Below are 25,973 nucleotides of genomic sequence, written 5' to 3'. Positions count from 1 at the left end.
CTATGTGGGCCGTGCAGCCAGTAAAAAGCCCTTGATAAACTTGCGCAACCGTCTCATTCGTCAACTATTTGCCAAAGAGTACCAAAAAAAAAGGATGCAGTTTGGTGGGAAGACGTTATTTTTGCTGAGGAAAGCAAATTTAACCTTTTCGGATTCGATGGCAGGGTCATGGTATGGCGACAGAAAAACGAAGAGCTGAAAATAAAAAAAATTGAAACCAACTGTAAAGCATGGGGGTGGTCATGTCATGGTGTGGGGGTGGTCATGTCATGGTGTGGGGTTGGATATCAGCTAAAGGTGTAGGCAATTTGGTGTTTATTGGTGGGATAATGAATAAGGATCATTATCTAAGAATCCTGAGAGAAACTCTTAAGCAAAGTGCAGAGAAAGTGGGAGTTTCGCGATCCTTTAAATTTTATTTAAACAACGATCTCTGCAATTACTTGCACACAGTAATGGTTGAGAGTTGTAAGCCACTAGGCCCTGGCTCTCTACAGACATGTTGCGCAACTGCCCATATTGTCCGCGAATGGTTATTGTATAACTGACCCAAAGTTGTTGCAACCCCTGCACAATCTCCTGACCTCAACCCCATAGAAAATCTTTGGGATGAAATTGACCGGAGTGTGCGGGAGAGGCCTGCTACTTCCATAAGCGAACTTAAAGCGCGTTTGCAGGAAGAATGGCAAAAAATAAGTCCACAATATTTACAAAAACTTGTGGTGAATATGCCAAGGCGTATGGAACTAAATACAGTAAACTCCCTCTAAGTCGCAATTCTCTGTAACCTGAATTGTTTTGCCATATTTTTGCATTCCCCTCAATTTTCCATACAAAAACCAAACCGTTCTCATACTCTGCTTCTTAAGTTAAACACGTGTGCAATTTTGTTGTTGGTCGAAACAGTTCGTGTTTAGTTTAAAGATCGTGGAATTATATGTATCTGTTAAGTTCTCTGATGGCTTCAGTGTGTAAGTGTATTGGAAATCTATTTAAAAAATTGTAGCGTATAGTAACTTACCAGTTAGACTCAAATGGCTAGAGGCAAATGTTTGGATTATGCTTGTGTGTGGTTCTATTCCAATTGGAACTCGGTTAACAGTTATTCTTATTCTTAGGTACGAAATTAAAAGCAAATTGATTACTTTACAATTCATGTTCAACAGACCTGCTGTAGTTGTATTCTGAGCAGGCAGGATTTTTGGTATTTTTTTTTTAAATTGCTATCAGCTTTAAGATACCTACGTGCATACGTTAAGTTGCAACAGAAAATTATAGAAAAGAATTTAACTTTTGAAGGACTTCATTGTTAGGTTTGTAGGTAATGCATTCTTCATGAGAGGGAGTTTCTTATTTCTTACAAATGATAACCAATTTTTTAGATAAATTATGGCCAAAAGAAAATTGCATACATTAGATCCTGCCACGAAGTTTCGCTTGATTGAAGAAATTGAGAAGGGACATCAAAAAAAAAAGAAAATTGAAGATTTTGGCATTCCCAAAAGTACACTATCATCGATATGGGCTGAAAGAGAAAAATTAAGGATTCGGCATATTTGTGCTAATATCAAGAGTCAGGTTAAGCGGCACAAAGTTTGTGAGTATGAAAGTGTTGACAAAGCTGTTTTCAAATGGTTCGAAAGTATGCAGGACAATTCATTACCAGTTAGTCCAATCTTAAGAAAAAAAACAAGGAATATGCAGGCAGCTTAGGTTTTCCTAATTTCAAGGCAAGCGATGGTTGGCTGACCAGATTTAAAAGCAGACAGTATCCTTGGGAAAGTTTTGTCTGGTGAAAGTGCTTCTGTTGATAAGACTAAGGTCGATGAATGGAAACAACAGATCCCAGAGGTTGCAGGAGGATTCAAACCGGATGACATTTTTAATATTGATGAAACAGGATTGTTTTTCAAATGTTTGCCGAAACGTACCTTTGCTTTTAAATGAGGAAAATGTTTTGGAGTGAAACACAGTAAAGAAAGAGTGACATGCCTTGTGGGATGCAATAATAATCGGAAAAAGAAAAAATCCTCGCTCTTTTAATAAAATTAAATCTTTGCCGGTTGATTATGTAGCCAACCAACGTTCTTGGATGAGGGCAGATGTTTTTATGAATTGGCTTTTGCAGCTAGATGCATAGTTTGTAAGACAAAGCGCAAGGTGTTGTTTATCATCGATAACTGCCCGGCTCACCCAAAACAAGTTAAGGATAAATTAAAATTTATAAAACTTGAGTATTTTCCACCTAACATGCCTCAATAGTGCAACCGATGGAAGTTCACTATAAACGCCGTATTTTAACCATCATCTTAAAGATTTGAAAAACTAAAAAAAGGACTAAGAGGATGATGTTCCACTTAACCAACTCATATGTGTAACCGACGACGCAAATCAAATCGAGAGGATCTGAAACATGCTGATTACAATATTGAAGGCTTAAATTGGAGGGATTATGTGGAAGTCGATGACGGTATTGTTGCCATAGAAATACCTGAACGCGAATCAATTCTGAAATCAGTAATCATAAATCATGCTGCTGCTGCTAACGATGATGATAGTGGAGCTGAAGATGAAGAAGTTGAATTCGAAACAATAAATATTGAAGTGCCAGAAAAGAATTAAATCGATAATGCAATTGGAACATTGCAACCTGCGATTGAAATGACAGAAAATGTACCGGATGAGATTCAACACTGGCTTTTCAAAATAGAGTCATTTTTTTAAACGAGTTAACACTCCAGCCACTTTGATGCATCAATCAAAAATTACAAATTTTTTTAATTAAATTTATTGAAACAGTAATTTGACAAGATATAAGAAGGAATTAATGTGCCATAAAAGCTAGAAGCTTCTGTTTATTTATTTTTTGTTATCTTCTGTATATTCAATAAATGCTTTTAAGCAAAACAAACTAAGCAAAAGAACAAATTTTGACATCCCGTGAAAATTCGACTTAGAGGGAGTCGACTGTATTAATTATGCATATTTACGCATTTTAATAAAACAAAATTGAAAAAAAAAAAACGAATACTTATGGTGTGTTTCTTTCCTAATTTGGCAGATTTTATTTGTTTATCGCTTTGCTTATCTTGTTCTGTATTGGTTTTTGAATTGCATTTTAACTAATTTTTAGGAGTAACATCTGGATTGAAAGCTAATAAAATGTGAGGAAATGAATTGTTAACAGACAACCAATAAATTTTAACAAAACATTTAATACAAAACCGAATAATAACGACAGTCACTGTATGTATGTACATACCCCCGTATTTATAAAGAAAATATACATAAAATTAGTTATTTCAGCTCTCGTGTTTAGGAAAACTACACCATGGAATAAGAATTCTACGAACTCAAACTAAAGGCAGTTGCCTACCGTTCTATTTGAGTCCAGAACATTCGTATTCCGTTGTGTGTTTTCCTAAATACGGGATCTGAAAAAAACATAATTTTAACGGGCTATAGTGTATATTTAAAAAAATAAAAAAAGAATTGGTCAGTTTTTATTTCTGAAAATTAAAACATTTTAAAAAAAACGGAATATTCTTAAAAAAATATCCCCGAATAACATAGACTCAAATAAAAGTTACAATTGAAAAGTAAAATGTTTGTATTATGCAAATAGTTATTTTATATTGGGGAAATACAATAATTTTTCCCAGCTCTTGAAGCTATGGAATTAATATAAAAAATTATTCCAAAATAAACACAAAAAAATACATCAAAAATACAACCTACATTTAAATGTATAAATAAATACTTCAAATATATTTTCACAGTCCGACTAAAGACAACTAAATTGGAATTAATATTATAATAATAATTTTTGTAGATTGAGAAAATTGTATTGTATACATTAGTGGAATAATTAATTTTAAAAGTTTATCTTCAAGTTTTTTTTTTTTATTTATAATAATAAACTTTCTTTGTAGTACAAAATAAATGCTTTTCATTTACCAATTCTAAAACATCACAGCTGTTCCTTGTATTTTTCAATACTCGTATGAAACCACAATTATTATCCTACTTTTAAATACAACACTTTTTGTACAAAAACAATGTACATTCTTTTAAAAAATGCTTATTTAGTTAATTATATGGACACAGACAGACATTAGATTATAAACATTGTTTCTATAAAAGGCGTTTCCAACTTAAAAGTCAATTGTTTTGCGAATGATTCTTTGACATAATCTACGAATCAAAAAAATCGTATTAACAAGACTTCGTTAAAGCTTTAAGTGTTTATTTTATAAAAACAGACTCATGTCTAGTACTATTATGTTGCTTAGAAAGAAAAACGTCAGAAGCACCTACAGTGAAGACCATAGTGGTCAAATGTTATCGACTATTTAAAAAAAATTGTTCAAAAGTAAGAGTGAATAACATTAACATTTTTTGTATTTTTCTTATTTTGGTTATCCAAATAGCAATTATTATGTATAATAAGATTTTTAAAAAAAGAATATATTTTACGATAAAATAAATATAATAATAATTTTGTATGCACGTTTAAGTTCAAGAGATTTGTTGAAAGTTGAGATTTGATACTTTGTTTTTAAATACTTAGTTTATTGTATCGTTATCAAATTGTACTAATTTTAATATGTTTGATGTATTGAAAATAAATATCATTACTGTTCAGAATCTTACAACATGAAGATTACACAACGTCTTTTAATTAAGTCTCTACTGTGATTTGTTTATTTTACTGTTATTCTACAAGTAACAGTTGAGATAATAATCATTTTTAGTAGTTTCTTGTAAATGAAAGTTCATTTTTAAACGTTTAGTGCGGATTATTGTCAAAATGAATATAAATTTGTAAAAATATCGTTAATCGCGTTATTTTTTACTAAAACGTGGTGAACCACTTCGCGAAGTATCCAAACTATTACAAATTTCAAAAACTTCTGTGCTTAACATAAGAAGAAGCGAAAATATCGATGTCCCATCAATAAAAAAAGGACGGAAACGACTACTTAATGACCTGGCTGCTAGAAGAATGGAAAGGGAGTTGAGAAGTTGCGAATCCAAAACACCTAAGCAGGCAGCCAAAAACATAGACATGTCAGTTAGTGAATGGACTGCACGCCGGACACTCAAAAGAATTGGATTAGCTGCTAAAGAGAAATCAAAGAAGCATCTGCTTTCAGCGAAAAATATTAAGGCCAGATTAGCTTTTGCTAAAAACCACAGACAATGGACAATGGAAAAAAGTAATTTGGTCCAACGAGACGAAGGTCAATAGAATAGGAACGGATGGAAGAGCTTTTAAAGCCGCTTATGACAGCATCGATAGGGAAGAGCTATATCGAGCAATGCTAGTTTTGGCATCCCTGTCATACTTATCCGTTTGTGCAGAATGACGATGGAGAATGCACGCTGCTCTATCAAGGTCGGAAAAGATCATACCGATGCATTTGATGTCAAAAAAGGTTTTAGACAAGGCGATGCACTGTCATGCGACTTCTTCAACATCGTTCTGGAAAGAATTGTGCAAAACTCAACCGTCGACACTAGAGGCACAATCTTCCAAAGGTCCATCCAATTACTAAGATACGCAGATGATATTGACATAATTGAGAGATCAAAGCGTGATGTCAGTGGATCGTTTTTGAGCATTGCGACGGAAGCGAAGAAGATGGGTTTAGTGGTCAATGAGGTCAAGCCCAAGTATATGCTGTCATCAAAAAAGGACACTGAACGACGACGTCTTGGACAAAACGTCACCATCGACAGCTATAATTTTGAGGTAGTTAAGGACTTTGTCTACCTAGGCACCGCTTTTAATACAGACAACGACACCAGCGCTGAAATCAAACGAAGAATAACTCTTGCAAATCGCTGCTTCTTTGGACTTAGAAGGCAATTGAGAAGTAAAGTCCTCTCTCGAGCATGTAAAATCACCATCTATAAGACACTCATCATCCCGGTTCTCATTTATGGCGCTGAGGCCTGGACCCTGTCAAAGAAAAATGAGAGCGTCTTAGGATGCTTCGAGAGAAAAACTCTTCGGGTGATTTTTGGTCCCGTACGCATAGATGAAGAATGGATGAGATGATATAACGACGAACTGTACGGGCTGTACAGCGACACTGACCTAGTTAGCAGCAGCTTATCCAATTCTTTGTCCAACGGCTAAGATGGCTAGGTCATGTAGAACGGATGGACATCAACGCTCCAGCCCGAAAGGTCTTCGAATCCAATCCCGAGGGACGGCGCAGTAGAGGAAGACCGCGACTCAGGTGGGAGAGGACCTCAACCAACTCCGCCCCGGACTGTAGCGCCACCTTAAGTAAGTAGCTAAGTAAGAGCTTTTTCACTGGTCACGTCCAGAGAAGGCCTTCAACAACATCAAGTTCAGAAGACCGTGAAACACGGAGGAGGTTCGGTAAAGACTTGGGGCTGTTTCTCGTGGAACTCTGTTGGACTCTTAGTAAAAATCGAGGGTATCATGAACAAAGAAAATTATTTGGATATTTTGAAGACCAAATTTTACTGCATCAATGGGCTACAATGAGTGTGACATAATTTTTCAGCAGGACGGAGAACCCAAACACACTTTGAAAATTGTCACAGAATGGTTTTAAAATCAACAGTTTATGACGATGACGTGCCCAGCACAAAGCCCTGACTTCAACCCAATTAAAAATTTGTGGTCAATTGTTAAACGACGGCTTGGGCAGTACCAAAATCACCCATCGAATATTCAGGAGTTTTGACAACGATTTGAGTTGGAATGGATTCATATTCCAGAAGAATTTCTTCATAATTTGGTTGAAAGTATGCCTAAGCGTTGCTCACAAGTAATACAAAATAAGAGACTATGGACTAAATACTAACAGAAAAAACAATTTTTGAAACGTGCATAATTGGACAAGTCGAAAAATTAATGAAATAATTTTTGTTTTGTAAAATATATCCTTTTTTGAAAAAAATATTATAAATAATAAACGTAAGATTCATAATCTTAATAACAAAAAAATAAAAACATTTGAATTTTATTTCAAACGCTTAAATTATTCAAATAATTGAAAACATTTGACCACTTTTGCTCGTCACTGTATATGTAAAAAGGTTATTAAAAACTGTATACAATTTATTTTATATACATAGGTATACATCAATATACGAGTAACTAACATTAAAAGCGTTAAAAAGAGATATAAAAAGCGTATTAAACATTCAGGATAAATATTTATTCAAAGTAGCTTTTTTGAGGTTTCAAAATAAAAAAAATGTGTATTTTTTTGCTTGAAAAGCCACTCACAAGTAAATAATTCATATATATATAATAGTAGTATAGATATTATAGTAGAGGTTTAACTAGGTTTACTGAGGGGCCACTTATAGCTATCATTGAAATCAGTTTCATTGATTTGTGTTCCAATTTTACACAATTCCAATGACAGATTAAAGTCAGTAAACAGAGGAGATCCAGAGATGTTTTAACAGGAAACAGGGGTGGAGCTTTTATATAAGAGTCAAAAAGAAAACAATGGGATTCACTAGCCCTGGAAAATGCAAAGATAAGGAGGGGAATACCGTAGTCGAGACGCAGTCAATACTAAAAATCTGGAGAGATCATTTCAACCAGCTGCTTAATGGTGATGAAGTCAACGATTCCGCCAGCGAGCAGCCACGTCAAATCCATTTAGTTGACAATCTAAAATTCCGCCCACTCCACCAGAGTTGGATCAAACTAGCTACCAACAGTCTGAAGCCGAAAAAAGCGACCGGTGATGACGGGCTGCAGGCGGAGCTTTTTTAAGTACGCAGGAGCAGATCTGGTAAGGAGCATGCACCAGCAAGATCTTGTCCAGCGTATTATGTGAACACCTGAAGCTATTTACTGGCGAACTTTTTGGCCCTTGCCAGTGTGGCTTCAGGCCTGGAAAATCTACCATCGACCAAATTTTTACTCTACGCCAACACCTGGAAAAGACCCAAGAACATAACATCGAAACACACCATCTTTTCACCGATTTTAAAGCAGCTTATGACAATGTAGACAGGAACGAACTATACCGTGCCATGTTGAGTTTCGGTATCCCTACCAAACTGATAAGAGTTGTTAGGATGAGGCTGGAAAATGTTCGTTGCTGCGTCAAAATTGGAAGAGACTCGATCGAAACCTTCGAAATCACCCGAGGATTTCGACAAGGCGATGATGATGCGCTGTCATGTAGCTGCTTCAATATTGTACTTGAAAGAGTGGTGCGCAACACCAACGGCAATACAAGTGGCACCATCTTTCAAAAATCCACACAATATCTTGGACATTATGGGAAGAACCAAACGAGCAATGACGGGTGCTTTCGCTAACGTCAAGTCAGAGGCGAAATAAACGAAGTATTTACTGTCGTCATTTAGAGTCGATTTACACATTAGACTTGTCCAAAATGTGAAAATTTGTTTCTCCTCAAAGCAGGGATTCGGCACTTTGTACCATTTACTGACAACCTAAATGCGAAGAAAATGATAAAAATCTACAAAAAGGCTTTACTGTCATCTGCCAAACGATGGTTCATCACAAAAAATGAAGGCGCTACAGTTCTGTGTGAACTTCACCCAACAAACTTCTAGCCATCTAGCTCGGCCCCATTTGTACGCACCACCTGATCCGCGACCTTCCTCTACTGCGCTGTCCTGTTGCCCAGCCATTTTAGACGTTGGATTTGTACCCTTCTGGTTAAGTCTACGTCGCTGTAGAGCCCGTACAGATCGTCGTTCCATCTTCTCCTCCACTCCCCTTTGATGCATACGGGACCGTAGATCACACGAAGAACTTTTGTATCGAACCGACCCAAGGTGCTTTCATCCGCTTTTGTCATAGTCCATGCTTCTGCACCGTATAGCATGACGGGGGTAATAAGGGTCTTATATCTTAGACACCTTGGTCTTTCGAGAGAAGACTTTACCACTTAATTGCTTTCTTAGCCTAAAGAAACAGCGGTTAGCAAGAGTTATTCTGCGTTTCATCTCAGCGCTGGTGTTGTTTTCTGCGTTTACAGCGGAGCCTAAGTAGACGAAGTCCTTGACTACCTCAAAGTTACGTCTGTCGACAGTGACGTTTTGACCAAGACGTCGGTGCTGTAGGTCCTTTCTTGGCGGCAGCATGTACTTTGTTTTGCCCTCATTAACCTTTAAACCCATTTTTGCCGCCTCTGCCTCAATACTCACAAAAGCCCTATAGACATCACGCTGCGCTTAGTTCTTCCGATTATGTCAATGTCATCAGCATATGCTAGTAATTGGACAGACTTTTGAAAGATAGTGCCTCTAGTGCCGACGTGTGAGCTCTGCACTATTATTTCAGGTACGATGTTAAAAAAATCGTACGACAGCGCATCACCTTGTCTAAAAACCCTATTTTTGGCATCGTAAGGTTCTGTTAAGCTGTGGAGCAGTGTGAATTCTCCATGGTCAAACGGACGAGTTTGGCAGGGATGCTGTCATATGCGGCCTTGAAATCGATGAAAAGATGGTGGGAGTCGATTTCATTTTCTTGGGTTTTTTCCAGGATCTGCCGTTATGTGAATATTGGATCGACTGTGGACTTTCCTGGTCTAAAACCACACTGATAAGGCTCTTAAGTAGACGGATTCCTTTATAGTTGGTGCATTTTAGAGGGTCTCCTTTTTCAGGATCGGGCAAACAAGACTTAGGTTCCATTTATCAAGCATGCTTTCTTCCGACCATATCTTACAAATAAGTTGGTGCATGCTCCTAACCAACTTATCTCCAGCTGCTTAGAGAGCTCGGTATTCAAGCTCTCCGCTCCAGCGGCTTTATTAGACTTCTTCTTCTTTATTTCGTTTATGTCGGGATTACGGGATTGTTGGCTTTCGTCGTCTATGTTGAATGGATCATCCTGCCTGACAGCGTAATTCGGTTCGTCATCTCCGTTATACAGTCGGCAAAAGTGGCCCTTCCATATCTTCAGCATTGACTGCGGCTCCACTATGATGTTTCCACTTTCGTCTTTGCAGCCTTCGGTTTTAGGTTTTTGTACCTGTGAATTTCCTTTCATCTATTCATAAAACTTTTGAACTTAATTCCTGCTTTACCTCTCAACATCTTCGACTTCGCGCTTATCAGAAGTCGCTGTTCCTCCCTCATGAGCAACTCTCGTCCTTTTAAGCAGCGCCGCTTTGCGTGCCTGTTGTTTGGCTGCATTTGCCTGCCGACATTCCTCATGAAACCAGGGTTCCTTGTTGGTGGTTTCTTGAAACCCAGCACATCAGAGGCGGCTTCTCTGATTGCATCTTGGTAATGTTGCCACTGGTTTTCGATACATTGTGTTGGCGGCAGAGAACTTCGAGAGAGGTTACTTGTAACTCGGTCGGAAAAGGATTTGGCGGTCTCTTGCGATTGTACCCGTTCGGCGTTGTACTATCTCCCAGCACCTCCCTGTTTTGCATTGGGTCTGGAAACTCGAAGTGCTATTTTGGCTACAACGAGGTAGTCGGACCACTATGTCGATGGTCAATCTGGTTGACGGTATAGATTGATCTGGAGAAGTCCAAGTTCCTTTGTGGATGTTGAGGTGTGGAAAACGCTTACTGGCTACCATGACGTTTCACCCTGCAGCAAAATCTATGAGCCTGAATCCATGTTCGAAAGTGTTGTCGTGCAAGCTGTTTTTTCCGATTATTCCACCAAAGATGTCTTCCCTTCCTATCTTGGGATTAAAATCGGCCAGGAAAATTTTAATATCGTAGCTAGGACACTGCTCATTTGTTTTGTCTAAAAGCTCGAAGAACATATCTTTGGTGTTGTCATCCTTCTCTTCTGTGGGGGCGTGCGAGCATATCAGGCTAATGTTGCCGAATTTAGCCTTGATGCAGATGGTCATGAGGCGCTCGTTTATAGCTCAAGACTTGTTGCCTAAGTCTGGCTCGAATGACAAAGCCGCATCCAAATAAACGCTGTTGGTATCTGTTGGTATGTGTATCGCAGTGTTTCATCCTCTTTTTGCCCGGCCTATCCCATCCAATAGTATTTCCTGGCCTCCGCTAAATCTTCGGCCGCACGTGGTCTGTTAAGGGACCTAACATTCCATGTGCATATCCGAAGTTCGTTGTCATTAATTCGTTTGCGTAGGTTGTCAACAGTTAATCCGTCCTATGAAGCTTTTACGTGGCCAGAAAGTCACCCCGACGGCACAACCAATAACCTGGAGGGATAGATCCTTAATATAACTCCAAGGACGGAAAGCCGGATAAACCGCTCCTTATAGGCATGGGCTCCGAATAAGTCGTAGAAGCCCTATAAGGTGTTCACTAAGTAGTTCAACCTTACTGGAACTGTAGACGCCACCGTTGATTCCACCTCGGGAACTCCTCCGATGCCCTCTGAATAAGGAGAGGTGCCTAAGTGAAAACATCTCTCCCCCCCCTCTCTCGTTTGCTTCCCCCAACAACTTTTTACTCAATCTCTAGTTCAGCTACTAGACACCCGATGTTCACCACGGGGAGGTGAGAGTAAGAGTTGATAGACAGAGGTGGTTTTTGGGAAAAACCTGTGGAAGCTTGTGTTTTCTTGAATACACATGTCTACCATTTGAACATAATTAATAGCAATAGCATTCTTAAAATTATAACTATATTTAAAAATCTGCTTTTGCTTTGCAAATTCAATATAAAATACGTATACAAAAATATATATATATAAAAATAAATGCGGATTTGACAAAGCTAATTTATGTTATGATGATTGGCAACTAAGCTATGTAGATAAAATGTAAATATTTATAGAATATACTTTAAACAAAACAATGAACACAACAAAATTGAAAGAAAATTAAAATAGAAAGCTTAACTTTTATTTTTGATTGATACTCGAATGAGTTTTGAATTAAATAGTTAAATCGAAAAACAAAAAAATCATGTCCTTATTGTTTTATGTCAGAATTTGAATACAGCGGATTAAATATTCCGCAAATACTATTTTGTACTTAAGTTTGGATTTGACGGCAAAATAATATGAAATTAAGTTAAAATTTATACTTGTCCGAGTATAAATAAGAATCTTGATTAATCGAATATGAAGTAATGTCGGGCGGTAGTGTAATTTAATTTTCTATTTTGTAAAAAGAAAAATTCACTTAATTTAACATCCACCACCAATATATTTAATTTATAAATGTATACTAATTTAATATGCTTAAAAAACTTATGTGTGAATTAATTTATGTATAAATTATAAAACTACAAACAAATATTGTGCATCAATAAAAAACAAATGATTTTAAATCTTTTCGATCCGTTGCTTAAAGCTTTGCAGAGTATTTTTGTTTTTAATTTCTTTATCAAATTCACAGGACTTGTATCACAATTATTTTAAAAACTTTTTTGTATACTTTTTAAGCACAAACAGTTTTCTTTTATTTCATGGAATTGGTTTCTTTTAGTTTCAAAAATGTCTTCATTAAATTAAAGAAGAGATAAATACCAAACAAAAAAGGGTTAAATTAATTGAAAAATCATCAAATGTCAAAAAATTAATTTTATATAATTCACGAAATTTAAAAGAAAATTGTGTTTCAGGTACAATTGTATAATTTTTCATAAGAAAAGCGAGAGCTTTCAACGCAAACAACTTCGGATCCGTTCAGTAAATGAATTAATGAAAGAATGCTGAAACTGAAGAAACGTGAAACTAAGAGCGTACACGTTTTTTTAAATCCAAGACATTACAAAGGATAGTATTTAACTCCATACTTAGGAAGTAGGAACCACAGAAGAAAATAGAAAAAGGATTATCAATTAATTGAAAGGAAATGTATACTGAGTGCATTTTAACTAAGATGGAGTTGAGTGCTCTTCCTGAATAAATTTATAATGGTGATATAAAACACCAAAACCTTGACAACTGATGTTTTTGCTTAAAATAATTTTGTATCTTTGTTGTGTTAAAAAATAAATACAAAATTTTATCTTGACACCTAAAAGAAACCAAATTTATAAAACGAATGCAACAAATTAAATAAACAATAGGAGAGATATTTCATTAACCGACCCAATATCAAATGTTTGTGATATTTTGTTATTCTTGTTGTGTTTTGTTTTGTGCTCACAATATGGAACGACATACATAAATATTTATACCTTATATTTTGTTTATTAATGAAATAAATTATTATTTAATTTTAAATTACCCATTGCATGATCGAAGAGTTAGAAAAAATTTAATTTCTTTTTTTTTTTTGTATATCAACTAATATTTAAATGAATAATAATAATATAAAAATTTTAATCTTTGTCAGCTTTTAAATATTGAATTATTTCTATGTGTTTTCTTTACACATCCGATTAGTTAAATAATTTCTTTTTAATTGCACCACAACTTCAAAAGAAAATTACGCCTTCTAATTTAAATTTATTTTGAGATATTAAATAAGCAAGTAAGTTGGATTATTGAGTTTTAAATAGTTTGTTGGATGTTTCTCAAAACTCAAAATGTTGAACTGGAATCATAGTGTTGATTGAAGAAATGTGTTGATTGTTGAGCTTCCACTAATTTTGTTGATTGATGATTGTTTTATTCTTATTTTTTAGTTATAACTTTTATATTTAAATTTAAAAAAGTGATGCAATTTCGAGAAAATCTTATCAATTAAATTTAAATTTACTTGTTAAGTTAAAAAAAAAAAGTAAAAGCAAATTTGTATATTTCATACAAAAATTTCTAACGAAAACTATGAAAATGGTTGTGAGAAAAAATTAAAAGTAATTTTAATCAACCAGTTTTTATATATGAATGTATATTTGTATACAACCTTCCTTAAAGGTATTTGTTTTTTTTTATCTTTTAAAGTTTTTGGAAGTTAATGTTTTATGTTTTCTTTTTATTTTACTTTGGTTTTTAGTTGTATTTACGTTTCTTCCCGGCTGGCGGGCTTATTTTGGTAGTTTCACTTACATTAAATGCATAGTATTCGGTTTGAGGTTCATCCTTCTTTTTCTGATTTGCCCGATTGGAACTCCGGGTTACCCGGTTCGTTGGCAATGGAGAAGTTATAATCTTTCGGGGACGCCCTCGTTTTTTAGGTAACGTAATTGTTGGTTGCTGCTGCGGAATTGGTGACGAATTTAAATGGTATCTTCGCATTTGTTGTAACTCCTGTTGCTGTTTGTGTTCCTGCTGTCTCTGGGAACGCACCTGAGGTACCTCCGTGTTGTAGGTTACAATCATTTCGGCAACGAGCTCCTTGCACGCTGGACAGAGTCCACATTTTGGAATGATCGATCGACGAGAAGTGTGTGCACTGCACTGGTGAGGTTCGGACATTGAATGGTTTTTAAGCATTTGCGCATTTTCGGTCTGTTGAAAACATCCCGATTGGTGGCAAAAGCTATTTGTCATCAGAGACTTTCCGGCCTGATAATTGAATTGACGATTGTGTAGGAAATTATTTAAATAAGTTTGATTGAGGTCATAGTTTTGTAAGTTCAGTAAACTGTGTATATCAAAATCTTTGGTCACATGCTCCGGTGTGGGAGTTGGCGGAGGTCTTTGGTTGTACATGCAACTTTGAGGATTGCACAGAGTCTGAGTTATTTGAATGGGATGTGAGTGGCCGGTGTAATCCATATTTACATTCGCCAAATTAACCGGCTGGCTACTAGTATACATATTATTTGTGTTGCCACTAGGAACAGAATCAATTCGGATAGTAGTTGTCGGATATGCAGGGGGTTTATTGTGATTGTTTGAGCTCATATAGGGATTCTGCACGGGATAACCTATGTTAATAGTTTGCACAGTTGGGATTTGCGGAGTTGGTTGTAATGGCACTGGTGCAGCTCTAACTTGTGGTCCTTGTACAAGTTGTGACTTCACTTCTGGCGGTCGAAACTGAGTTTGTTGATGAGCTACAATAGGTTGGAATTCCCGCATAACCTCTGAGTATTTCGGTGGAGCAGTTGAAGGATATTGCCGCTTATTGTAGTTCAGCTCTTTTGTTATCTCTTTGTATTCTTCCTCTTCAAAATGTGCAATGCTCAACATTGGCTCAGAGGGATATGAAATTTCTTTCTGTTCGACCTCCGACAGAGTAGTAGGTTTAACTAAGGGGCTAGTCAAAACCAGTGCTGAATGTTGCTTCGTCTTGGTTAAATTCAAAACTCCATCCAGATCAATTGATTCGCTACATTCGTCCTCTTCTTTGTACTGAATGTTTTCTTCACTGTACTCGGACAATTTACGACGTTTTTTTAACGGTAGGGGAATATGTCCGCCTTCACCTAGTATTCGTTTGGTATTGTTTGGCGAAAACGCTCGAAATAGCTCGAACTCGTCTACCGAATCAGAACGTTGTATAGGTGTCAGTAATTTGTCTATTTGCTCAAGCAATGATAGAGAACAATTGGAGTCGCCAGGACTCAGCATGGGTAGTCGTTTTTTACAAAACTCATTTGGAACATCAATTTCTATTGGAATTTCAAGTGTTGATTTTTGACCATGACCTAACATTGGGTTTTTAGTAAAAGCAAACTCATTACGCACTTCAAATACTAGTGGAGTTTCATCTCTGCTCTCTTCTGGACTTGGAATAGGATTCGTTGTTTCTTTGTTAAGAAAATCGACACTGTTCTCATTTTGTAACGCAATAGCGACTTCAGTTTCAAGAGTTTTATCATCTAGGTTAACCATGGGCGATTGTGTGTTCACAAACTCTATTTCGACTTTTGATTCATCTGGAATGTCGTTTACTTTTGGTACAAAGCTAGCTATAAAAGGACTTGTTTTTGTGAAACTTTTTTGAAAATCAGTTTCCTTTTTAGTTTCAAGGATCTTTTCACTTGGAATTTCGATGTCTGTTCTTACTGTGCTAGAGATAAGTGTACTTTTTTTGGTCATGTCTTTTTTAATAAAATCATTGTCTTTTGGAGTTTCGGTTATTTTTTCGATTGGGGTTTGTACAAGCTTCGATTCTTCTATTGGTGTCTGAAGGGGTTTAAGAGTTTCATTATTTCTATAAGAGGTAGAAGGCTCAATAGATGGTTCAGTAACTTTCTTTTCTTCAGTACTGACCGACATAGTATTTTGTATTTTGGGTATTTTAATTGGAACTTCAGTTGTCTTCGGGGCTGCAATTTTTTTCGGGGAAATGTTTTCAAATAGTAAATCATCATTTGTAATCTCAGTTTGTTTTAGAATTTCAGTACATTTTTCTTTAGATATTAGTACCTCAGCGATTTCATTTTGGGGAAAATCAGTTGAAATTTTAAGTTGCGCAATGACTTCGTTCAAAAAAAGATTCTTTTGTGCTGACTCTGATTCTGATTCTGTCACAACATCAGAGGTTGGTTCTTCAGAGGGTGTTGACATTTCAGCTAATGTAGACATATTATGAGATGTTGTGTCTTCCTCTATGTCTCTTTTTGAATCAGGAATTGTAGGAGTTTCAGCTCTTGGAGACATAATTTGAGCTTTTGTTTCTTTTGGTATGTCATTTGTCGGATCGGGTACAATAGGAGGATTTTCGGTTGTTATGAGGTCATCTGAAGTCACAGTTACCGGTGTGGTTGTTAGAAATCCGATGCCATTGGCTAATATTTCAGCAGCTGCTAAAACTTCATCGGTGCGGTTGTCATCAACAGAAACAGGAATAACTTTTTCTTTTTCAAAATCTGATATAGGGAAAGAACTAGTATAAGGGGGAACAATATTTTTATCATCAACACAAATATTTGGAGCATTGTTTTTATCCATCTCTGAGATGATATTATCAACATACTGGGGTTTACATTGTTTATCAATTTCATTTTCATTTTCATTATCATTATCACTTTGAATAGTTTTATTTTTATTATAAAGATTTGGGTGGCGCAATGAAATATTTTCCCTACTACTGCTATTTGGTAAATGTTTTTCATTAATTTCGTTATTATTATCATTAAAAACTGACAAATTATTTATTATAGAAGAAATATTATTATTCTTAGATAATGAATCAAAATTTTGCATACCTTTTTCTTGGGCTGATTTTAATGCTGCAGTTGCGGGCGATGATTCGGTTGTTGGTATACGACTTTTTATTAAGTGATTTGGTTTTAATGTTTTATTTGATTCTGATAAATTAATTGTTGGTTTTGTTATTGTTGTTGATACTGATTTATTTATTGTTGATGTTGTTTTTGTTGATTGAGATGAGAAAACTTTCGATGAGAAATGTTGTTTGTTGGCACTGATTTTGTTGATTGTTGAGCTAATTAAGTTGATTGCAGATGGTTTTTGTTGAGATGATGGTGTGGAGCGGGCTTCAATTTCTCGAACTTGTGGACTTTCTGCAAACCAAACACTTTTGACTTTGGCAGCGTGTTTCTGAGGAAAAAAGTAAGGAGACAAAATAAAGAATTAGAAAAAATAATTGACTTATGTATTGTTCAAATTCAAGTTGAAATAAAATATGACTAGCGACTCGAACTTTTAACTAATAGCAGGCTAAAGGGAAATCGATTTGTGGTTGAAAGAATAGATTGACATCTTAACTAAACATATTTATGAGATTTTGGTTGAATTTTTTTAGAAGGTTACCAAAGCATAATAGCTAGGGTCAAATTCTATTTTAACAAGAGTTTTACAAGTATAAATGGGCACTCAATATATCTTTTGTTTAAATCTTGAAGCTGTGTTCTATTTTTTCTAAAATCCTTATAAGGATATTGATTAAATCTTCTAAGAGTAGCTATTATTTTGGAAGGTTAGAAATGCCGCAATATTAATTAATTGTGCACTTGCATATAAATATCATTCGCCTTGTCATCAAAGCCTGTCTTTAAATCATATTACTGATTTGGAAAAATGATTCTTTTATGTATTTTTTGCGATTTATAAAATAAATTAATTTTAGGACTTAGAAATATTCCTTTTCGCAAAGGATGTGTGAATATTATCCTGATATACAAAAAAAACTAATATCTGACTTTTCCGTAAATCGTTCTAATTTCTGAAGTAATAGTAAAAAGATCTTTTTTTAAGACAACTGTACTCACGTCAGTGCCATGCAATGAGTTTTGGTTCTTCATGTTAGAAGAAATATTCGATTTTTTCAATGTTTTATTTGTATGTGGTATTTCTTCTGTTCTACTGTTGCTGTCTTCCTCGCCAGTCATACAAATGTCCGCATCAAAATCAGGCACCCCCTGTTCGTTAGTCACCTTTAGTGATGGAAATGATGATAATCTCCTTCCTTGCATGCTGAACACTACATTCGAGCCATTTTTAGATATTTCAATAGATTCGGGGACATTCAAGTAGTTTGGTGTAACTCCACCTGAGCATTCTTCTTCACGCAAAGATATAACCTTTCCACTAAACAATATATTGGCGCTTTCATTGGAACCTTCATTTGAAGGCAACGTGGGTGAACTGGGACGATTACTGCTAATGTTTTCGGCATTTGATTGCTTTTCAACATTAGCATCTTCTTCAGAGGAACTTGTATTATTAAGCTTAGTGGATTTTTTTGTGGGTCTTCTGTGTGCTCGTCGGAGGTATGTCTTAAATGGTGGTTGTTGAAAGCGACCAAGAAAATCTTCATCACTTTCATCGCTAGAATCAAATGAGGATAACAAAGTCTCATCCATGTTAAACGTTATAGCTTCTTTGGGAGCTTGCGTTTCCTTCAACACAGTGTCCGATGCTTGGTTGTTAGTAGTTTGGGTCAATGTTTGATCAACAATTGAAGTTTGTTCTTCTTGACCAAATATCAGTGCTGCAGATTCTGTCGTCGTTTTCAAAACTGTCTCATTTGAAATTGGAGTCGTTTCCACTTCCTGAATGGCTTCTAAAGTAAATAATTCTTCTTCTTCAATTGTATTCCCAGTATTAACTCCATCAGCTGCATCTGCTATCGCTGAATTTGATTTCTCAACCGCTACAGCAGCTTTAATCGAAGTAGGTTTTTTAGTTGGAACCTCAACCGTCTCCATCGAAGCTGTCTTTTCAATAGCTACAGCTGCCTTCGACGAAGTTGGATTTTCACCAACTGAAGCTATCTTCGATATAGTGGGCTGGTCAATAGTTTTTAATGCAACTGTTGGTATAGATGAGGTTGGCTTATCACTGGCAGCTGCTTTCGATGTAGTTGCAACTGCTTTCGATGTACTTGGAGTGTCGTTAGTTGTTGTTACGGCAGCATTACATGTAGTTGGAGTTTGGAAGTACTTCGCTTTTAGTTCTTTCTCAACAATTCCATCGAACGTAATACGCGCTTGAGCATCAGTTAACTTTGAGGCAATCTCAAATCGCTCCTTTTGTCCTTTTTTCCTCTCTATTTCCGACTCAGTTGTAGAATCGTCAACGAAATCAATTGAAGAATTCATTTCATTATAAATTTCATCCATTGAATTTGATTCCTCATCTACCGGTAAATTGAGATGTTCTACTCCTTCTTGTTGGTGTTCATTTCTTAGCCCGAATGCCCACGAATCATCGTCTTCATTTTCTTTTCCGTTTTCGTTTTCATTCTCTTCCTCATTCTCATTTTCGGCATTATTATCATTACTATTGGCATTTTCACTATCCGAATCATTTATTTCAACTACCGCAGGAGCTTGGTCTTCATTTCGAGTGGCCAATATTGCGGGAAGTATAACTTCTAGTGCTACTGCTCGCCGTATTAATCTGTTCATCCACGGTTCATTAGCATCACTTGTCAGATCAACAACTCCTCCAGGCTCAGTTTTAATAAGCGGTTCCATTGTGTATTCTGATAGATCTAAAATTGGATACTCCTTGTCATCTTCTTCACTTAGATCCTGTAATTTTAAATTAAAATATAACATAAGTAAAATATATTTACGTACATTTTAATTGATGCGAAAGCTTCATTATGAAAAAAAAAAATGTCTCAGATAAATTTGTTTTCATTTTTAAAAGGAACTCTAGTGTGGAAGGTTAATAACAACCAATGGCACCGGCTCGACTTAAAAATCAAACCTTTTACATGATCATCATTGACGAAATGTGTTTGAAAGCAGGATTTAAATACACGTTAATACTTACAACTAAGGCAGGCCCAGTTTCTTCAGAACCATCCAGTATTGATGCCTATAAATAATTGAAGAGAAGAAAACGTTTATATATTATTAGTCGAGTAGCTTATGTGTTTTATATAAATGTGATTCATAAGGTGTTTAGTTTTTTATTTGCTTATCAAATCGATGTTTTGGTGTGAAATGTTTAAAACACTCAGCATATAAAAAAATTATAGTTTTCTTTAAATCTGGAGCTGCTAGTCACTCTCACCAAAATACAATAAGTATATGCTAATAAATACGACTTTCACTGCTCAAATATATCTATTTTCAACTAGGTCTATTTTCTATTTTGAAAATTGTGGATACTATACTTACATTTCTTAAATCATTAAAAAATACCATATTTGTAAGAAAATATGCAGTTGCATCATCTCGTTTTATATAACATGGCAAGTGTTGTGCATACATTTTATTTGTTTTTATCGTACTCATAGGTTTCATAAACTTATTTGCAAAAGCAACAACTTTTTGCTGATCTGCGAGATCATTCCATGTTTCTTTCCAATGGTAAAAGGCAATCAAATACTGGATAAACAGTCGGTCGGGTAATTCATTCTTTATCATTATTGTCGGTTCAGGGATCAATCGTCTATGGATGGATAATAAAAAAAAAAAAACAAAAATAAAACAAAATTGAGTATTGTGAGGAAAAGAAAATTCGTACCGAAAAACTTTTGTTGCTATTTCATTTTCTTTGCCCATGTTGGCGAGAAAGGAAAAGATTCGCAAGACAAAACTAGACTGGGCATTCTAAAATTAAATAAAACAACATATGTTAACATTTTCTTTTGTTTTGTTTCTCGAAGAATTTTGATTCAACTTACTTCAAGATGCAGGTGAATATTGTGAATTATTCTTTCGGCAATCTTTATCTTCGAATCTTTAAAATCTCCGGCGCACTGCAGTTCAAAGTGTATGTAAATAGCAAGAAGTTCACACATTTTCTGTGAGTAATGAGGACTCTGAAATGAGAAAAATAATAAACCATAAGTTAATGTTTGGTGAATAAAAGCATTTCTATTCAGTTAAGACTTACATCAAAAAAATGCCTACTGAGATCTCGTATTAAACACATGGTTCGTATCATATGTCTCGCCAGCAAACGACATCGGTTCGGACAGTTGATTATATTAGCTTGGTAGATCTTCAAGGCCCTGGAATTAAAAAAATTTATATATTTCAATAAAAAAAAATAATTTTTATAGAAATTTGATTGTAAAATCTCAATTATTATTTTAAGCTTAAGACATTAAGTTTGTTTTCAACAGGTATGTGCATCAGAAGAGCACTTCGCTCAAGCACACTGGAAGTGCTTTTATACCTAACACCTCTTGACATCTTCTCCAAAATGATGGCAGTTAACTCATGTGTGAGGCTTAGAACCACCTCTCAATGGACCAGTAACAATATTGGACATACTACTATTCTAGACAGTTTCAGATCCATCCCAGATCGCTTAGACTATACCACCCCAAAAATGGTATTCGATAAAAGCTTACATGTGTCCATCCCTTCAAGATCCTCCTGGGAAGAAGAGAGATCCCTGGAAGACGATGCAGTACACTTCTATAAAGACGGTTCAAAGACCGATCACCGAGTTGGAAGTGGTATCTTTTCGGAAGAACTGAATCTCAGTTTATCCTATAGACTTCCCAATCAATGCAGTGTATTCCAGGCAGAAGTAATGGCGATTAAAGAAGCACTATCCTGGCTCAAAGAAAACGTTATAACTTTTAAGGATATACGAATCTTCTCAGTCAGCCAAGCCGCTCTTAAATCTCTCGCGTCTGTCTCCACAAACTCTCAAACAGTCCACGATTGCCGATCATCTTTGAATGAGATGACCGAACAGTTTAACATTCACCTCATTTGGCTGCCGGGCCACAGAGACATTCCGGGAAATTGCAAAGCCGATGAGCTAGCCAAAAACGGAACACTTCTGCCTAATGTTAGACAAAGCATAACATAGGAACACCACTGGCATGATGGTTAGTGCGTTGGACTGTCATGCAAGGGGTCTTGGGTTCAATCCCTGCCTGTGCCATCTTAATTAAAAAAAAAAAAAAGAGGCTGGGATGCGACCCACACTGATAACTTCCCATCCCGTCTGTCGATTTGTCTTGCTTAAAAGTTTGTCTATATGTATTTTTACCAAATTTGCGCACTATTTTTTGTAGATTTTATTTTTTATGAAACAAACGGACTGTTGGATTTTTATATAAAAATTACTGAATATTGAAAATAATATTTTCTCTGAAATAAAATAAGTTTGAAGCCAATATTTTTAATTTTTGAAAAGCTATTTGAGCCGAAAGTAAATTTTTAGCAAGTTTTAGTATTGTTATTTTTTAGAGTTCTATTTTTTGTAAAAAAACTGTCTATTCAATTTTTTTACAAATTTTACCAAATGTTGAAAACAATATTTCTTATAAGATAAAATTAGTTTGAAGTCAATATTTAAAATTTTTGAAGAGATATTTGAGTCGAAAATCAAATTTTACGAACTTTTGTTAATTTTTTTTCGGTTTTTAATTTTTTGTATAAAAACTGTCAAATCGATTTTTTTTCAAACTTTAACTGAATGTTGACAACAAAATGTTTTGAAAGATAAAAGTAAATTAAAGCCAATATCTCAAAGTTTTGAAAAGATATTTGAGTTGAAAATCAATTTTTACCAACTTTTATAATTTTTTTCTAGGTTTTTATTTTTTGTAAAAAAAACTATCAATTAGATTTTTCTCAAAATTTTTCCTAATGTTGAAAACAATATTTCTTATAAGAAAAAATTAGTTAAAACCTATTATCTCAAAGTTTTAAAAAGATATTTGAGTCGAAAATCATTTTTTACGAACTTTTGTTAATTTTTTTTCGGTTTTTAATTTTTTGTACAAAAACTGTCAAATCGATTTTTTTCAAACTTTAACTGAATGTTGACAACAAAATGTTTTGAAAGATAAAAGTAAATTAAAGCCAATATCTCAAAGTTTTGAAAAGATATTTGAGTTGAAAATCAATTTTTACCAACTTTTATAATTTTTTTCTAGGTTTTTATTTTTTGTAAAAAAAACTATCAATTAGATTTTTCTCAAAATTTTTCCTAATGTTGAAAACAATATTTCTTATAAGAAAAAATTAGTTAAAACCTATTATCTCAAAGTTTTAAAAAGATATTTGAGTCGAAAATCATTTTTTACGAACTTTTGTTAATTTTTTTTCGGTTTTTAATTTTTTGTACAAAAACTGTCAAATCGATTTTTTTCAAACTTTAACTGAATGTTGACAACAAAATGTTTTGAAAGATAAAAGTAAATTAAAGCCAATATCTCAAAGTTTTGAAAAGATATTTGAGTTGAAAATCAATTTTTACCAACTTTTATAATTTTTTTCTAGGTTTTTATTTTTTGTAAAAAAAACTATCAATTAGATTTTTCTCAAAATTTTTCCTAATGTTGAAAACAATATTTCTTATAAGAAAAAATTAGTTAAAACCTATTATCTCAAAGTTTTAAAAAGATATTTGAGTCGAAAATCATTTTTTACGAACTTTTGTTAATTTTTTTTTCGGTTTTTAATTTTTTGTACAAAAACTGTCAAATCGATTTTTTTCAAACTTTAACTGAATGTTGACAACAAGATGTTTTGATAGATAAAAGTAAATTAAAGCCAATATCTCAAAGTTTTAAAAAGATATTTGAGTCGAAAATCAATTTTTACCAACTTTTATACATTTTTTTTTAGGTTTTTATTTTTTGTAAAAAAAACTGTCAATTAGATTTTTCTCAAAATTTTATCAGATGTCAAAAACATTATTCGTCGTTGCAGAAAACTGTTTTAGAGATGAAATCATATTTCAGTCGTAAAATTTTGGAGGTTACAAATTTTTTTTTTTAGTTTTTTTGATTTATTAAAAAAACCGTTATATTGATTTTTTTCAAAAAATATACCTGTTTTGTATCACGTTACAATATATTATATAAAATTTAATTCAAGTCTCTAGCGTCTTTGGTTCGTAAGATATTTAGGGTTAACCAAAATGTTCACCTTTTTTTCAAACTGCTATTATAAAAAAACCACCCACGCAATTTTCTTGAGAGCCCTTTCTGCATCTTTCTGCCTTATTATCTGTATAACAAAATTTATTTGAAGTCGATATCTCTTCTGGTTCTTGAGCTATGGACGACGAAAAAAACGTCGCGAACGTACGGACGTACGGACGTACAAACGTACGTACACACGCACGCTCAGACATCTTTCTAAAAATCTTTTATTTCGACTCTAGGGACCTTGAAACGTCGAGAAATGTCAAAATTTTCAATTTGACAAATCGGACCCATTACAATAACTTCCTATGGGAAGTTAAAAATAATTTTCGCGGGTACTGCCTCTTGCGAGGAATTGACAAATCCTTCAAGAGTAATTCTTGTCATGAAAAAGTGCTTTCTCAAACTAGCCGTTCGGATTCGGCCTAAATTTGTAGGTTCTTGCTACATGCAAATATCTTCTCAAGCAATATGCTCTAGAAACAACAAATGCTAGATGGTCACAGAGTACCACCTACCTAGCAACCAAGCAAATATGGCCAAGCATAGACTTAAAACGGTCAAAAGGCTTGATATCCCTGAGCAGACAAAGAATAAGCCCTACAATTGGAGTAATAACAGGACACTGCCTCATAGAAAGACATGCTAGGAGTCTACACAAATGACTTTTGTAGAAGCTGCATGGACGAGGAGGAAGAGGAAACAGTCCAGCACCTTTTATGTACATGTATAGCACTCTCCATTTCTCAGTAATCCCTTCTTCGATAACACCAGTGAACTGGCAACGATTTACACAAAACGTCTCTCTAACTTTATTAAAAGTACGAAATGGTTTGTTTATGTTCATTACTCTCCCATGAGTAACCTCATTAGTGGTATCACAATGGACCCTTGAGGTCTACGTGCGTCAATGACATCTGGACAGCCACTCCAACCTAACCTAACCTAACCTATTTTATTTTAGTTTGAACAAAGAACTACTTTTTATGGCACAACAATTTACTAAAATGTCATCACACACAACATAATCTCCTAAGTGAAACTTAAGGTTTTATGCCCTACTATATCTTCCGCCTAAAATAAGTTCCACTTAGGTTCATTTATGTCAAACTTTGAGTTCTGTGCAAACCATTAAGCTGAACTTAGCTTAACTTATGGGGAACTTAAATAGTTATGAGTCGTATCAGCAAACGGGCTTTAGAGCACCTAAGCTGACCTAGTGTTTATGCTGAATCCAAACGGGTAATTTGAGAAGCACTTCCCTTGAAAAGAGTTAAAGCAACACCCGTGATAAAAACTTCAGACACATGTAGGAAACAAGATACTACACAATTTTAAGGTATAGCTTAAAACACATTTTTGTTCTTTAACAATTTTAATTTTTGTTTAACAAATTTTTATATTTTGTTATTCTTAATAAACTTTTAACCGTTTCTTTCCAAATTACTTCAACTTTTAAAATTCACAACAATTTAAAAATAGAAGCAAGTGTCTACATACATTTGTACATTTGTTTTGAGTATTCATATCATATTTAAGAAGGTATGCACAACAGAGATCAAGTTGTTCTGCTTGAATTTGCACATAATATAAAAATATATTCCATTCGTCTTTTTCTTATTTTTACCTGCTTATCCATTTACCTTACACATCAAGAGCTTTGCAATAACGTCTGCGCTCAAGTGATTCAATTTCCTGTTCCTTGTATTTTTTTTTCTGAGAAATCGTAGCAAACATTTCGAACTAGATGTTTATTTTGTTTACTTGTTTCATTATTGAATTTAGGAATTTCATCGAATTATTTGAATTGGATTATGATACTAAATTTATTGGTATAGAACAAAATTCATCTATTTTGGATCTTCATATAAATACC

The 25,973-nt window shown here is 34.6% G+C and overlaps 1 protein-coding gene across 4 annotated transcripts in view; it reads right to left on the bottom strand.

The window, feature by feature from the left end:
- The window catches only part of LOC129940535 (mucin-2), a 97,807-nt gene that overhangs the window by 47,023 nt on the left and 24,811 nt on the right, over nt 1–25,973 (bottom strand). For all 4 annotated transcript variants that reach the window (XM_056048909.1, XM_056048910.1, XM_056048912.1 and 1 more), the window contains exons 3-9: nt 21,094–21,211; nt 20,882–21,019; nt 20,722–20,807; nt 20,373–20,646; nt 20,023–20,067; nt 18,009–19,775; nt 16,983–17,337 (exon numbers count right to left, since the gene is read on the bottom strand). In XM_056048909.1, coding sequence (XP_055904884.1) covers nt 16,983–17,337; nt 18,009–19,775; nt 20,023–20,067; nt 20,373–20,646; nt 20,722–20,807; nt 20,882–21,019; nt 21,094–21,211 — 2,783 coding nt within the window. The remainder of the gene's footprint in view (nt 1–16,982; nt 17,338–18,008; nt 19,776–20,022; nt 20,068–20,372; nt 20,647–20,721; nt 20,808–20,881; nt 21,020–21,093; nt 21,212–25,973) is intronic.

This window comes from Eupeodes corollae, chromosome 1 (assembly GCF_945859685.1).
Source record: "Eupeodes corollae chromosome 1, idEupCoro1.1, whole genome shotgun sequence".
Lineage (NCBI taxonomy): Eukaryota > Metazoa > Arthropoda > Insecta > Diptera > Syrphidae > Eupeodes > Eupeodes corollae.
The sequence above is the reverse complement of the archived record's forward strand: the minus strand, read 5'-3'. Positions and strand labels throughout refer to the sequence as shown.